The sequence below is a fragment of the Priapulus caudatus genome, unplaced genomic scaffold (genome assembly GCF_000485595.1).
Source record: "Priapulus caudatus unplaced genomic scaffold, Priapulus_caudatus-5.0.1 Scaffold13, whole genome shotgun sequence".
NCBI lineage: Eukaryota > Metazoa > Priapulida > Priapulimorpha > Priapulimorphida > Priapulidae > Priapulus > Priapulus caudatus.
The window spans coordinates 1417082-1433803 of NW_014577074.1; the positions used below are offsets into that span (position 1 = coordinate 1417082).

Below are 16722 nucleotides of genomic sequence, written 5' to 3' on the forward strand. Positions count from 1 at the left end.
CGTGATTAGAATCACAGACACGTGTAGCGACGTGGTTAGAATCACAGACACGTGTAGCGACGTGGTTAGAATCAAACACGTATAGCGACGTGGTTAGAATCACAGACACACGTGTAGCGGCGTGGTTAGAATCACAGACACGTGTAGCGACGTGGTTAGAATCACAGACACGTGTAGCGACGTGGTTAGAATCACAGACACGTGTAGCGACGTGGTTAGAATCACAGACACGTGTAGCAACGTGATTAGAATCACAGACACGTGTAGCGACGTGGTTAGAATCACAGACACGTGTAGCAACGTGGTTAGACACCTCCGCCCGCACACACGAAAACAAGCGCGCGCACGTGCACACACACACACACGTACGCACGCACGCAAGCACGCACGTACGCTCGCATGCAGGTATGCATGCACGCACGCACGCACGATAATTTGTAAAGTGACAATGCGATACCGATTTTTCTTATCGCTCGTGAATATGTACTTTTTTATATATAGTTTCAACAATATATTTTTGCAGATAAATACTGAGCAAGCACGAATGCAGATAGTATCAAGAGCGTATAAAGAAGGAATTCTTTATACGCTCTTGATAGTATTTAAGGTTTGGGGAAATAGATTACATGTCGGATATGATTACCCTGCAGTGATAAGTTTATTCTATTATTTATCACTATAATTTAATTTTAGACCTATTTACACTTATTAGGTAGACTTCTATATTTATTTTGCAAGCTGGTGACTTGTTTCTATTCAATGTTACGGCCTGGAGAGTGGGTCTTCAGAGCCACCCAACGGTGAGTTAGCACACTTATTATGATATACAAACTGTGTTATTAATCTTATTTGTTGTAGCAAAATATTGTTTATAATAATAATTATTATTATTATTATTATTATCTACTCACAATAACCAGTCCACGGCCACGATAAGGCTGACGTCCTGTGTAGGTAGTCCTACGGCGGTCAGTACCAGCAGCATGGTGACCAGTCCAGCGCTAGGAATGCTGGCGGCGCCAATAGAAGCTGCAGTAGCCGTCAGACTGTGAAGAAGGTAATTCATGATTATTAATATATCGATTTGGAATATAGATGAATAGAAACAGAGATAGATACTAATTCCTTAAAATGATTGATGCTACTGTTATTATCTCTATTTAGACAAGATCATATTGAAACTAAGAAAACGCGTGTTTTAATAAGTTGTTAAATAGATTCAGATAAGCTCGCTGGCTACAAAAATAACTCTGAATAAGAGGCTCTAGAAACTCTGTCTAATCACCTGACAGTGATTATTTCGCCAATCGACAGATTGACTCCATTCATCTGTGCAATAAAGATGGCCGCCACGGCTTCGTAGAGAGCGGTACCATCCATGTTCACGGTGGCCCCAATGGGCAGCACGAAACGTGTCACACGTTTATCCACGTGGTTGTTCTCTTCGAGACAGCGAAATGTGATCGGCAGAGTTGCAGAACTGCAAGCAGATAGGTGGCAGCACCGTGACTAGTCGTCCGATAATGCAGCCACGGAGTAATTACCCACCAGTATTCCCGCAATTCATACCCGATATCATTACGGACAGCTCTCTTACCTTGATGCCGTACCCAGGGCCGTGATCCAGGCCTGCAGCATGCCCTTGCAGAAGGACAGCGGGTTGTTTCGCGTGATGAGGAAAAACAGCAGCGGAAGCACGATCAGAGCGTGAATCATCAGACCGGAAATGACCGTGACCATATAAAGTCCCAGCTGCTTGGCAGTCTCCGCCATGCTCTCGATCTCCAAGATCTTTCCGGCAATCAGAAACATGATACCGAACGGCGAATACCTGAAGCAGAACAAGAATCATCGTATCGTCGCTGTTTCGATGATGTTCTATAACACCTGACATCACCCTGTGATATAGTTTAGTACAATAGCTAATGGCCATGAATCAGGCGAATTGTGCACTTCTGTGATAGTTGCCATCTCCTTCCTCGCGTGATCACAAACTGTATCACACCGACCACAATCGGCAACCAGCACTGACACGTTAAGCCTGTCGTCATATTGAAATATTGACGCTATCGAAACCATGTATTATCTCTGCTCCAGACTGCTGATATGTTAAAGTGAAAATGATCCCCTGTCCTCCGAAGGGGTTTGTCACCGATAGCATCGTAAACATTATCATTTTTACTAACGTCAAGGCTTACTCACCAGTAAATATATGACACATGCACATAAATCTCAATAATATAATAAAAATATTAATTGATAACTACAATTTACGTACTATTTACTATTTTGTATCGTTCTTTCTCCAAACGGAGTGCGCGTGTTTTCTTCAAAATGTCTCCATTGCGTACGTTTATGGAGCTTATATAATATTCTCGATGCGTGATAAAAAAGAGCGATTGCGATCACATTGCATGCGGGCACGTACCACATGATGAGGATCACTATGCGCATGACGACGTCGTTGAGGATCGTGAAGAAACGCGCCATCAGCTGCGCCTCCTCCTGCATCGAGCTGATGGTGATGCCGAACGCCGTGCAGAATACGATCAACCCTGTACACACGTACACAAGAACATAAGAAGATCAACTCTGTACGCACGTACACAAGAACAGAATACGATAAACCCCGTGCACACGTACACATGAACAGAATACGATCATCCCTGTACACACGTACACAAGAACAGAATACGATCAACCCCGTGCACACGTACACATGAACAGAATACGATCAACCCTGTACACACGTACACAAGAACAGAAGAAGATCATTCCCTGTACACAGTTCCGAGCAGTATCCCGACACAGTTAACAACGAAGACGATCAACCCTGCTACATACGATATACCAAGCAACAGAGACGATCAACCCTGTAAACCGCTACACAAAAAGCAGGAAGACGAATCACCCTAGTACACACGTACACATCGACAGAATACGACTCAACCCGTGCACACGTACACATTGAACAGAATTACCGGATCAACCCTGTACACACGCGGACAGCAAAACAGAAGAAGATCCGCTGTATCATACGCTAGTAGGCAAGAACACGAAGACGATCAACCGCTGTACTATACGTCCAGCAAGAACAGGAGACGATCAACTCTGTAAACACGTACACAAGACAGAACGACGTATCAAACCCTGTACACACGTATACGAAGAGCAGAAAGACGATCAACCCTTGTATACACTACACAAGAGCAGAAGACTACACCGCTGTTACACACGTACTCAAGGAGACAGAAGACGATTGCGACCCTGGTAACACGGGTACACAAGAAACGAAGACGATTAAACCCGTACACACGTATACAAGAGGCGGGAAGACGATCAACCTGTACACACAACGTATACAAGAGCGGAAGACGATCAACCCTTGACAACCACAGGTACTGCACGACAGAAGACGATCACCCTGTAAATAGTACACAATGAACAGAAGACGATCACGGCGGGCTGGTACAACACGTGATACCAAGAAACACAGAAAGCATCAACCTGCGTACACACGTATACAAGAGCGGAAGACGATCACCCTGTAACACGTATACAAGAACAGAAAGACGATCAACCGCTGTAGCACACGTAATACAGAGCGGAAGACGATTCAACCCGTACAGCACGCCGTAACAGAAGAAGAAGGACGATCAACTCTGTACACATGTACACACAAGAACAGAAGTACGATCAAACCTTGTACGACAGGCTACACAATGAAACAGAAGACGACTAAACCTGTACACACGTACACCAGAACATGACGATCAACCGCCTTGTACACACGATACCACACAGAACAGGAAGGCACCGATATCACCCTGTATCACACGTGACGCACGCAACAGAAGACGATCGAACCTGTAGAAACGTACACAAAACAGAAGAAGATCACCTGTAACCACACGTATACAGAGATACAGAAGACGATCAACCCGTTACACACGTATATACAAGAAACAGAAGACGGAATCAAAAGCCCTGTACACCACGTATACAAGAGCGGAAGACGATCAACCCTGTACACACGTACGCACGAACCACGAAGACGATGCAACCCTGTAAACACGGTATACAAGAACAGAAGACGATCAACCCTGTACACACGCTTACAAGAAGAGGACGATACAACCCGTGTACACACGTTATACAAGAGCGGAAAGACGATCAACACCTCGTACACACGTCACACAAGAACAGAAAGACGATCAACTCTTACACATTACACAACGAACCAGAAGCTACGATCAAACCTTGTACACGCGTACACAAGAACAGAAGACGATCAACCCGCGTACACACGCGTACACCAAGAACAGACGATCAACACCTTACACACGTACAACAGAGAACAGAAGACTATGCAACCGCCCTATACACACGTACACAAGAAACAACACAACTGTCGTCTACAACGATCGTCTCACATACGAAAACGCCATCTACATCCGTCACACATTACAACATGTTTAAAGCCTGTAATGAGTATATAATATGGTAAAATATTCTGTTTAGTGTTTTTATTGAAAAATTCACATAGTTGGGTTCGCATAGGCTGAAAAGGTTTTAGCGTGGAACTGCGGAAATTTTTTCGGCAGAATATGTAGGAATGATGTATGCATCGCATACGTACAACGCGCGAGCCGGTCCTGCGGCCGAACACCTATACATACGTACTGTGTATGACCACGTACATACGCTCATATAATAATACGTAAAGTGTCGCAGTTTACGGTGCTCTTAAAAGCGCCGAGAGAGGGTTTAACGCGTCGAATAGAGAGCGACGAAATGTTAATATAGTACACTATGCATCAATATTTATTACGCAAGTAGTACGCACAGGCGTGTGTGCTTAATTTTTAAGATCATTACGGGGTATTGATTAGCAGCTTGGTTGCGTTACTAGACACATTACTGGACACACGAGTGTACGCTTCACTCATTAATACTTTCCTAACGATATTCGCATGTTGAGCCATACATACGTACATACGTTTGTGTATGACACGTACATACGTATATAATAATACGTACAGTATCGGCAGGTTACGTGCTCTCTTAAAAGCGGCGAGAGAGTTTAACGCGCTGCGAGATAGAAGAGCGACGAAATGTTAATGAGTCGCTTACAGCTATTGCGGACAATGATTTCATTACACAAGTATAGCCACAGGGTGTGTTGCTTAATTTTAAGATCATTAAGCGGGGTTATGTGACTAGCCAGCTTGTTGCGTTACTGACACATTACTTGACGCACGAGTGTACGCTTCACTCATTAATACTTTCCTAACGATATTCGCATGTGGAGCAAATTGTACGATGTGCATTTGTAAGAATTTAATGTTTTGCACAATTTTGTTGCTTATTGTTTCATTCGTCGACCACACGTAATGAATACTGATGTCTGTGTTCAACTGAGCTCTGCTACGTTTCATATAACAAAAATTATAATCGGCAGTGACAACGCACGCCGTCATTGTCAACGTACACTCTTGTGCCGGCAATGCACACCGTCATGGTCAGCGTACATTGCCAGAGTTCCTGAGACATGTGCATTAATGTGTGATAATAATACGTGTCGGCTTGCCGCTCATGACGCGAGGGATTCACAATACCCGCACCTTGACGTGGCGAAATGTTACAGCTTCAATACATTTTCTGTCTTTTCCGGTCTTTTTAACGTTAACGGGGTGGCGCAGCGAGCAAGCATCGATTACTTTGTTTCACCTCCGGTGATCAAGAGAGTATGATATGTGCGACGAAATCAAATTCGTTTCTTGTCTTAGGACGAGCAAACATTCTGACACGCCCCTAGCCATAACCGCCAAAATCCGTACTCAAAACCATTATATTGAACGCTTTTCATGCCATTCTAGAGAAAAATAATTCATGAAATAATGCCAGTTGATAAAATCTTACGATTGATGATAACTTTAACATTGTAGCACAGCAGCATTAGAGGCATTAATATCCATAACACTTAAGCTCGTGTTGTAGGAGGTGCCACTACGACTTACCGAGATGTTCGCGCCGCCCTTGAGTCAAATTCTCGCACCAGAATCACTTCCCTCTACAAGCTTTTGTCGCGATAGTTGTTAGGCTTAACGAGACCCGCGCTACAGTAGTCGCGTTGGTTCAGGTTTGCTGCAATCACTTGTTTGATGAACTTTGGCTTCACTGTCTTGTTGACATACGTCGTCTGCGTGCTTTGAAAGCTGCCGTTACCAGAGATTTTCTGGAAGCATGTTCCTGCGCAGACAGAACAAGAATTTCACTTAGTTCGTGAATGAAACGATAATGAAAATAATTAATTAAAAAAACGTCGAATAGTTTCCGAAGAACTATTGAGGCATCGAAAGTAATACAACCTATCAAAATTCAGTGTAATAAATAAGTGCTTCTAAAAATTACTTTCCTCTCGACTGCTATTTAATAGTGTATCACTTAATTGTAATTTTAATATAATAATAATAGTTATAATTAATATCCAATGTCAGAGGTGTATATAATCATTATATATATATATATATATATATATATATATATATATAATCTTTATGCTAGTGAGATGCGTGTGGACTGACTACCTGATGAGGTCGAGGAATGCATCGACGGCCGACACCTTCTTGGCCTCGGTACCCTCGCCGATGTTGCGTTTGATGTTGACGTTACCTGGGTGGATACTGCACACCATGATGATGCCGATGATGACGGCAATCACCGTCGTCGTCAGGTAGTAGAGCAGCGCTCGCGATCCCATCCTGCCGGACGAGCGAGCGTCCAACTGTGCGAGACCTGCATAGCCGAATAGACGCGAATGCCTTACATCACCGTGCTCGACGTGCTCGATCAGTAATAGTAAGCGAGTAGTAGGCTGCTACAAAAACTACTAATACTAGCAGCTATTAATACGCCGCGGGCTGGTTGGTTTGGAATCAAAACAACGCGACGCACGCTCGTACATACGCACGCACACACATATTCATATGTCGTTTATATGGCATTTTATAAGCCGTTTATTAATGAACCGTCTCAATAATCAACCATATTATTATTAACGAATACGTTTACACGGTGTGTAATTAAGTCGACTCGATGCGGCGCGATGCGGCTCGATTACAACTCGCAGTCGCTTATGCGCATGCGTTAGTTGTTGTTGTTGTTGTTGTTGTTGTTGCTGTCGTCGTCGTTGTTGTTATTATCATTAAAGACGACGGGTGGTTATATTTTCTTGTTTAGGCTACTGCGGCTAATTCGAGAAAATATATATAGAGAGAGAGAGAGAGAGAGAGAGAACGCCAGCAAAAAGTTGAACGAATGCAAATACAACGTTAAACGAATCCAGCGTTTTTATTCCATTCAACGGCAGCAGCGAATGAATTTCGTGATGTTACTATTAGCACGCGTGAATAGACAGCGAAACGCTCGTCCAGGACAAATATGGATCAACGATCACAATGGAAGGCAATTTTTGGAGCATACAGTTAGCTGATACGTACACTATAATAACCCAGTAAGCGGGTGCGCTGTGGAACAAACCGGCTTCAGATAGGAATGGTCGTTTACACGGCAAAATCAACCTGTCATGTATTTTTAAACCGGCTCGAAACCACTTCATCTAGCTGGCTAGAAATGAACTGGCTTGAGCATTATTGTCCCGTTTACACGGGGAAATAATAAGACGGTTCTTTAATAAGCCGTCTCAAACCGAGACTTCAAAAACGGAGATTTAGTATATAATCGAATTTGGTGTAGCTAACACGAAACCCCATTTATCCGTCTTTTTTCCGGCTTCACTCCAATTCGGTCATACTCATATTATAGTGATTAATAACATAAAATTTGTCACATTATACTCTTATTGATCGTTGGACGGAGCAGGAATAGTGGGAAACGCTTCAATGCATAATTTTATATATTTTATTTTATTGATGAAAAGAATAAGCGACGGCACAATATATAAGACAAGGCGCATATTCAATTATTATTTATAAATTCTATTTTTATAATAAATTCTGAATAGTCCAAGTATTCATGATTGCATTTATTATTAATAAAATGGCAAATTTATCAAAATTATCGTATCTTTTTATCCGTTATTTATTTTTGTTTAGAAGAGTATATAGGAGGTGATATCCATTAATAAAGTTGTGTTTATTTGCTGCTGTGTTGCTTTTTGTCACACATTTCTGGAAGATATGTCCGCCTCTAATTTATCGCGCATCGCACCTGAGATAAGAGAGGAAATGATGAGCGGAAGTATCATCATCTTCAGCATGCGCATCAGAATGTCACCAGGAAACGACAGCAGCATGATCGCCTCCGCACTTGGCTCTGCGAAGCGCAGCAGCGATCCCAGCAGGACGCCGAGCACAACGCCCCCTATCGTCATCATGAGCAATAGGTTGTCGCGTTGCCATTTTGCACATGCAGCGCAGCAGCCTTTTACCTGAAAATGGTACAGAGGCGAGTCTTAGCTTACCAACACGATTAGCTTCAATATGTATATAATAATGTAGGATATACAGTCATGATCTAATCAAATTGTTGAAAATAAATAATTGGTGACAATAATACTTGCTGCATTATTAAAGCGTTGATTACAAAGTGTAAAAAATACATGTTTGACGCGCTACTCGGCTAGAGAGCTCAGCTAGCTCTCTAGTACGAGAGATAATTATTTCCGACCAAATCGGAAAGAGGACGGGATTTTAAAAGCAGCCAGATCCGCATTCTTGAGCTTAGCTTCTGCTTCTATTTATCAGAATTCTCACATGAAATAATCTCGTCGTGGGAGCGCCATGACGACGCACTATGAATGCTATATTCTACAGAATGTGATAATGCCATCGTGTATATTGTCTCTCTGGTATATGCGTGGCAGATGGACTGTGCGTGTACTCGTGTGATAGCGATGAGCTGACAGCAGGAATTATATGGTGTATTCACGCGCATAAATATCGCTCCCTTATTTAGGGATGATCGCATTAAATGATGTAGTGCGTGCCGGAAAAGTAGCTATGATTGACTTCCTGTCGGTTCTGTCGGGATACCGACGGTACGTGTTCTGTTCCTGCTATTTTTGTCTCTGATTACGGTATGACAACATTGCCCTTTTTGTATGTCAGCGAAACTTAGACCGTTATTATTAGTAATGTAATTTTACGTTTTCTTTCAAACACCAGGTTAAAAAATTGACGTTGTCATCTGGTATAGATATCAAATATAGCATAGAAGTCAAAGTTTTTGATTTAATTTGCCCATTGCTTTTCTTGGGTAATACGTTTCAAATTCGAACAGCCAGTGCGACCTAGACGATCCCCATATCATTTTACGGCAACAGTCTGTTCAGGTTTTACGTGGGGCCGTCGAATATAGCAAACGTGTCACGATGATTGTGACGCGTCGCAATGCCGCTTTACAACGAAAAAATAATGTACTTTTTTCGTGTTATTTTATGCTCAGGTGCTTTCGAAAACCACAAATAACAATGCTTATGTATGCTGTTTGATGCACGTAATAGAGCAGCATGAAAAGAGTTCAGCATCGGTGAAAGACACGCATGCAGTCTTCACAGCGCAGCATTGTGCATCGTAGCAGCCGTAGATAGGCGCACAATGTAAGCTACTCTACCGTACAAGTCATCTAACAGTACCCTGGCGTGAACGGGCGCCGTGTAGCGAATCTCATTGGCTCCAGCCTTAAATTCCTCCATCGCGGACTGACACCAACTGCAAGAAGAAAGAAAACACACTTTATTTTCCCAGTTAGTAATTTTCGTTACGCGTAGGAAGTGCGCCGCATAGCTGTCGCAGGTTATTTATTAAGAACATTATTTATTTACGATTATTTGCCTTGCTAGGATTCTATGGTAAATCACACGCTTTAAAAAAAACAAAGGATTGCAGAAACCTCTTGCTTTAATATACATTTCAGGTCATAACGGAACTTATTATTACAGAGTCAACAGTTTCATGGAGGTTGAACCTTAAAAACTGGAGTTTTATGGCTCGCATATAGATATGGCTAATTGAGGTAAGTATGACGTTTTATGATTGTGCATTCCAATCATAATTTATAATTGAGATAAACATAGAGGCAGCACACAGCTGATAAAAGGGGCCTACGCGTATCGCGTTACTCGATGCTCTATGTACCTAAATAGTAAAGCGGGATATATTAAAATAAAAAGGTCTGAAAATGTTTCTGCGGGCCTGAAGATATAATGGTCGCGTACATAAACGAAGTGAGTGTCGCCCAGGTGTCTGTTAGATATTGGGCACACAATGAATGATGTACACACAAATATACCTGTGTATTCGCATACAAGGCACCATAGTACAAAACGCGCGCGTTTTCTGCAAACAATTTCGTAATTTCTGTCCAAATATACAGCGAACTCGGGCGATGTGCCTTTATCTGTCACTTTCAATGCTATCGTCGTTGCTGATAGCAAACACGGCCTAAAAGGTTTCAACCTAATTGGTATGAAAAGACAATGAGGGCGCGAGACGGAAAATTCAATCATGCAATACGCAGACAACATCACGCACCTCACTAAAATTATTTGCCTGGATGGCGGTAATCGTCCATATACTGCCAACTCTACGACTACAAGGCAGTTTCAAAACTTCTACGAGAAAATAAATGTGGCGGGAGTGACACGAATTCATTTTCTGCGGGGAGAAGCGTCAGGTTAGCGCTGTATTATGTCTGGCGAGGTGTTGCAGATTATTGGACCCTGGATGAAACGATTATCACGCGGCGGGGAATCAACATGGAATACCGACGCTGCAATTTGCGACACGTATAGATGACGATTCGTATACAGACCTAGTTCAATTACATGTACGAACGATATTCAAGCTGATTACATGGACATGTTTACGTATAGCGATGAGCTTCATGGCTTGAATATTGAATTATTATTGTTATTTTACATTATTAAACTTTCTGCGATCTGCATAATCGAAGAAATGGTAATTGCTAAATTAAGGAAGATCGTTAAGGCTCGCAAAGCAGACAATACAAAAATAAATAATAAAGAATGATAAAAAAGACACTACACGCCATATAGACAATACATAGATGACGCGCACACTACACACCACACACGAACGATAACGCGCGAAAACTGTCAATACATTGTGCACATCTATACACAAAAGATTAAATCGTATCGGCAGGTCTTCAAATGTAGTTCCATAAAACCATATAGAGGCAATGCTCGAGGGCGCAACCACGTTAACATTGGCGATGCGGACTGTGTGAGAACCTCGTGAGCGTCAAGGCTTCATTTGTGTTATGCATATGTGCACCTCCATATAACACGTAGCACGTTTTTATAATAAAAAAACATGCATGGCGGCACTTCGCGCTACTTTCGTAATGAAAAGTTATTTTTATTCAAAGTTTTTTTTCGGCATAAAGGATTTTTAAAATTTAACCGTAAAAATCATCTTTCATGCAATATGGAGACGTAGGATTCTCCTATCAAATAGCTGAGCTGAACATCGTCACTCACATGCCCACCAATATGGTAATTTTAGGTATGCATGGTATGTTCATTGACGGTATTTCCAAAAGGTGTGTACCAAAATGTTTATAATACGTAGGAGAAAACAATATAAAGAAACATACCGGATAGCAAAGAAAAAGTTACAGTAAGTATAATGTAGATTAGTCCTAACTGACACTAACGAGGTTATTTGTGCATTTTAGGGTATTGTACCATTCATTAAAATATCCTAGAAACCCCCTTGTAGTTCAAGTGCGCAAATAACCTTAAACAGAAAATATCAGTGAAAAATACGTAGTGTCTGGAGTCAACAGTAGCGCCCTTATAGAGGAGTCCTTGGCAGGTTCTAGAAAATTACCATCGATCTCAATTTTCAACATATTACATGCCAGGTTTAGGGGCATCCTATATGTCAGTTCTCTTATATGCCGGAAGATATGATATCACCCCCAACCCAACGGCGTTCATGTTTAATTACAGTGATGTATATAAATATATCACGAGTGAAGCGCCACCGAATCAAGATCTTGGAGAAAATCGTCTAATTTTATAGTGCAATACGTGAAACAAATTGTATAAAATTAATGTTAAAATCAATTTCTCTTCAATTCTATAAGATTGAACCGTACACGCGCAGCGTGTCTCGCAGTAATGCGTCCGGTGCATTACATTCTATTTTAAACGCGACTTTGCCAAAACAGAATTGCATTATTCGTTGATTGTTTTGCGCAGTGACATTTCCCGCAATGTTGCTTGTCAGGGCCCTTTAAACGTCACGTTACAAATTGATTCAGTGCGCAAAGTTATATCAATATGGTGGCGGCTTTATTAGATTTTAGGAGGCAATCGAGTTTCATGTCACGGTAAGATTCACGTAGTACGTAAAGCTGGAGATGATGAACAAATACGTCGCATCGTACAGGTCAGTATAGCGAGTTGTACACGTCTCTCCACTCCGTCTCTTCCTCTTTCGGTCACTCTTCCTTTCTTTCGATCTCCCTCTTTTTTCCCTCTCTCCCTCTTTCTCAGTTACTCTCCTTCTCTTTCACGCTGGGTTTCTCTCTTTTTCTTCGGGCGTATAGTTGCTCTGGAGACCATTGCACCATGGTCTGCCCCTCATATCAGTTCACAGCTGCTCGTTGCTGACGTGTAAATCTTTCAAAAACGTCATTACAGCACCCTACCTCGATTCACTACACCTACAACGCACGGTAGCAAAACAGAAAGAAACAAGAACGAAGTGAGTGCATGAAAAACAAGAGAATTCATTTTTACTTGATGCTAATGCTGATGCGTGCACATTATCACGGCTAACATTCCATAGTGTTTGCGAAGAACCTTGGATTTCATCCAGTATATACGTATTTAAAGCATCATAGACGATGAATGGATTTCGCTTAGAACGCTCTGAATCTCACCATTGATAGACACAACTTTCACGGGATTCCCTCTATGAATTGCATGCACAATTCATAATGTGAATCAACAATTAATGTAGTTGCTGCTACGCTTGGCAGCAACATGAGGCAAGGGAAGGCGACGTTGAAAACATGGCTATAAACGCGATATATATGTATATATATATATATATATATATATATATATATATAAAGACCACGTTTATGAAGTTATATACACCAACAACGAACGACGACGTGAACGGCGACGACGAGTGACGACGTCGTAACGGCGACGACGAGTGACGACGTCGTAACGGCGACGACGGTGTAGATGACGTTTATGTAGTTGGAGAGTAGGCCTACTGTGCAGCACAGTTTATCGAGCATATGTATATATATATATCAAGAGCTCATAATAGAGATATTATATATATATATATATATATATATATCATTATAATATAATCGTGTGTGTGTGTGTCGTGGCGTGCGTTGTCGTGCGTGCGTGCGTCTGTGCGCTGGTGCGTGCTGTGCGTGCGGCGTGCGGCGTGCGTGCGTGTGCGTGCGTGCGTGCAGGCGTCGGCGTGCGTGCTGGGCGTGCTGTCGCGGTGCGTGCGTGCGGCCGTGTGTGCGCCGCGCGTTGGGTCATGTGTATTGTGTGCGTCCGATCATATCCATATCATGCGCCATAAGGTTATATATGTACAGTTTCAAGCATTGACATCCATCTGTGACGGATGTATCCATATTGCGTCGCAACGCTAAGATAGAAATTTCATATGAATCGTTTGCTTGCTTTTAATGGCGCGAAACAGATATTTTAAGCTGTTGAGCTCATTCAGTAAAAAACAAACCACATTCCGCAGAGCCATTGTTGCAAACAGCTTCGCTGTCAACACACGGCGATGTCTCCGTTTCTTCCACTTTGCAGTAACCGACTTATATATGCGACAGACGACGTCCATCCAACACCACATTCGCGTGTCCCATCCCATCGCCCACATGACGCTCGCCAGCAAGCCGCTGCGCATAACGGAAAAATCTTGGTATGCATCACTGGTCGGTAGCACTGCTCAGGTGACATGCGGCCCTGACAGCAACCGAGAGAGTAAATAGGAAATATTCACATGCAATTTTGCGAGCAAATGACCCGGCAAAGGTAATAGGAATAAATGGTAGAGCCGGCATTAATAAGTACGGCATCGAACGGATATTCGCGACGCCGAATGAACCAACGATTACCTGTTTTATGTGCAATGCACAATCAAACGTGCCAAAGTCCATAATCCTCCGACGTTATTACGACTTCAAAGTCGCCTTGCAGTCATCTTGTCTTTTGTGCATCAGACCGCAAAGCAGCACACGTGAACTAACTGAACGTTCATCAGCAAAATATAGACAAATCTAAGAAATTTATTTGACAGCATCACACACGAACATGAAAGACCTCATCGAGGTAGACGATAAGTCCTTACCTCAAGGGCATTCAACTAAGAGGGCTGTGATGCTTCTTTAAAAAAATGCATGCGTGGAGCGTGTGCATGCAGTCACACACCGTCGACCGTGTTCCCGTGAACACGCGAATGCTCTTAGCCTGGAATAAGATTTTTCCACCGAGAATAGACGATGCTGAGATGACATGTAAAATGAAACGTCGAAAGTTTGTAACAACACGGCTATTAGGCCAGTCCCGAGTTGCCTGCAAATACAAGTATTTGGTTTGATAACCCCAAGGCACCCGTTTAATCGTATTCCCCAATTCCAACGAATATTGGTCCCCCGCAAAACCGAGAATCCGTTCAATTGCAATCAGACCGCACCAACAGGCTACCGTACGTGTACGTTGAAAGGGAATGACTATCAGTAATATAATTGCATAGCAATAGCGGGTTGATGAAAAAAACGATGTTTGATTTTTGGTGGCATAGACGTAACGTCGTCATTATAGGTCTAAAGCGAAGACATTCAACACCAGTCGTCACTGTGTGTGTGCGCGCAGAGATTGAAGTCGGACGACGTGAGTGCTTGAGAACAATGCCGTGTTTGTGTTTCACTGCGCTTGAAGTTGACAACGTCACCGCGTGAAAAGCTTTGCAGAATCAATGGCTGGCTTTGTTCCCAGGCACGCTCGCACAAAGGTTTATCGGAATTTTTTTTAATGAAGACGACCATCCGTCTAGGACAGCTCGGCGTTTATTCTCTCCATACCCCGCGTGTTTATACAGCGTGACAAGTGCCTTAAGCAAAACAAATTGTCAGTTTTGGCGGCCTGAATTTTAATTCTCGTCAGTATGTACCGTTTCACACAGTTCTCGCACGGATTTCTTCATGCTCAGAACAAAAGCCAGTGACAAAGTTTGAACACTGAATTAAAGACACATTTCATGCACGCAAACGCGTGTATGTAAGTGTAGCATATAGCAAAGGTTCAATAAAACATACGGGTAGCATTTATAGCGGGTTACAGTACGATGTAACATATAGAGAAGTCATGCCTATTCCACTCTTTATAAAAGGATGTATGATTCAGACACAAAGGTTGACACAGCGAGTGCTTGATAATTGGTGGTCATTTCATTCTCACGTTAAAAACCTTTTTTAATAATTACTGCGGATAATACATGGTATTCATGGAATACATGGTATACATAGAAGGTCGAAATCAAATGAAGAGATAAAATGATGCTAAACTGTCTAACACCTAATACACTAATTAAATAAAACACAGCATGGTTGATTGTCGCTCAAAAAGTGTGACGTAGAACATAGAACAGGCTAATTGACGGATAAACACAATTGCAATGCGAACAGGCAAAAAAATTGTAAAAACTAAAAACACTAGCAAACGAGTATAATGCTAAATACCCTATTTAACAATAAACGTTTAGTTTCATAGAGATTAAAAAAATTGTAAAGCTGACTAAATCGCAAAAAAAATCAATTAAGTGAAAACAGGGAAAGAAATGATGAGATGATCACAACAAAATCAAAATGAAACACATGCAGTGATTGCTAATTATAGGACGGGCAAGGTTAACTTATCACGTAAAATTAAAACCTCTTCTCATAATGACCATTTATATATTTTTACGAATGTGAAATGATATTATTCCCAATTATTATGATAAAATTACAAATATAATTCCAAATAATAATCGTTCATGTTTCAAGGTATAAAACCTAACTGAAGAATAAGAACAAAAGGGTCCGAAAAATGTAATTAAGTATACTACATACATACAAATCGGTATAATTGATATTATAGAAGATAGGAACGGATATATTAATCAAAATTAATAAAACACACAATGCTCTTATTCCCACATTACACTCCCCTGGTAAGCATAGTATTATGCCGCGTATAGGAGTAGTGTCATCTCTAAAACACTAATTACGTCAAAAACATGAAGACTAAGCGACGTCTCTGTAGCTAATCTCTCGCCACGGCTTTGCTATAAGGCACTAGATATAGCATCCTTTCCGCTAACGATCCGTATAAGCGGCTTTCGACTCCACGCAATCGCCGCGTCGTCTCTAATGAAAACGAGCTCGGAACGGTACTCAAAGCTGTGTGCATTCTGTAAAAATTGTACTGGCTGTGCGGCGGAGAAGGGCAATCATTCTGTTCAACACTTGCAATAAGAACACGGAATATCAAAGCGATGAGAGACAGAGGTGTATTGATATCTATTTATCCATCCATCCATCCATCCATCCATCCATCCCCCCTCTCTCTGTCTCTCTCTCTCTCTCTCTGTCTCGCTCTCTCTCTGTCTCGCTCTCTCGCTCTCTCGCTCTCTC

The 16722-nt window shown here is 42.0% G+C and overlaps 1 protein-coding gene across 1 annotated transcript in view; it reads right to left on the reverse strand.

Moving 5' to 3' along the window:
• The window catches only part of LOC106808902 (excitatory amino acid transporter-like), a 38942-nt gene that overhangs the window by 1383 nt on the left and 20837 nt on the right, over positions 1 to 16722 (reverse strand). Inside the window, exons 3-8 of the mRNA XM_014811814.1 lie at positions 9659 to 9734; positions 8233 to 8452; positions 6591 to 6798; positions 1598 to 1831; positions 1286 to 1480; positions 912 to 1046 (exon numbers count right to left, since the gene is read on the reverse strand). Of these exons, the coding sequence (XP_014667300.1) occupies positions 912 to 1046; positions 1286 to 1480; positions 1598 to 1831; positions 6591 to 6798; positions 8233 to 8452; positions 9659 to 9718 (1052 nt within the window). The 5' untranslated portion in view covers positions 9719 to 9734. The remainder of the gene's footprint in view (positions 1 to 911; positions 1047 to 1285; positions 1481 to 1597; positions 1832 to 6590; positions 6799 to 8232; positions 8453 to 9658; positions 9735 to 16722) is intronic.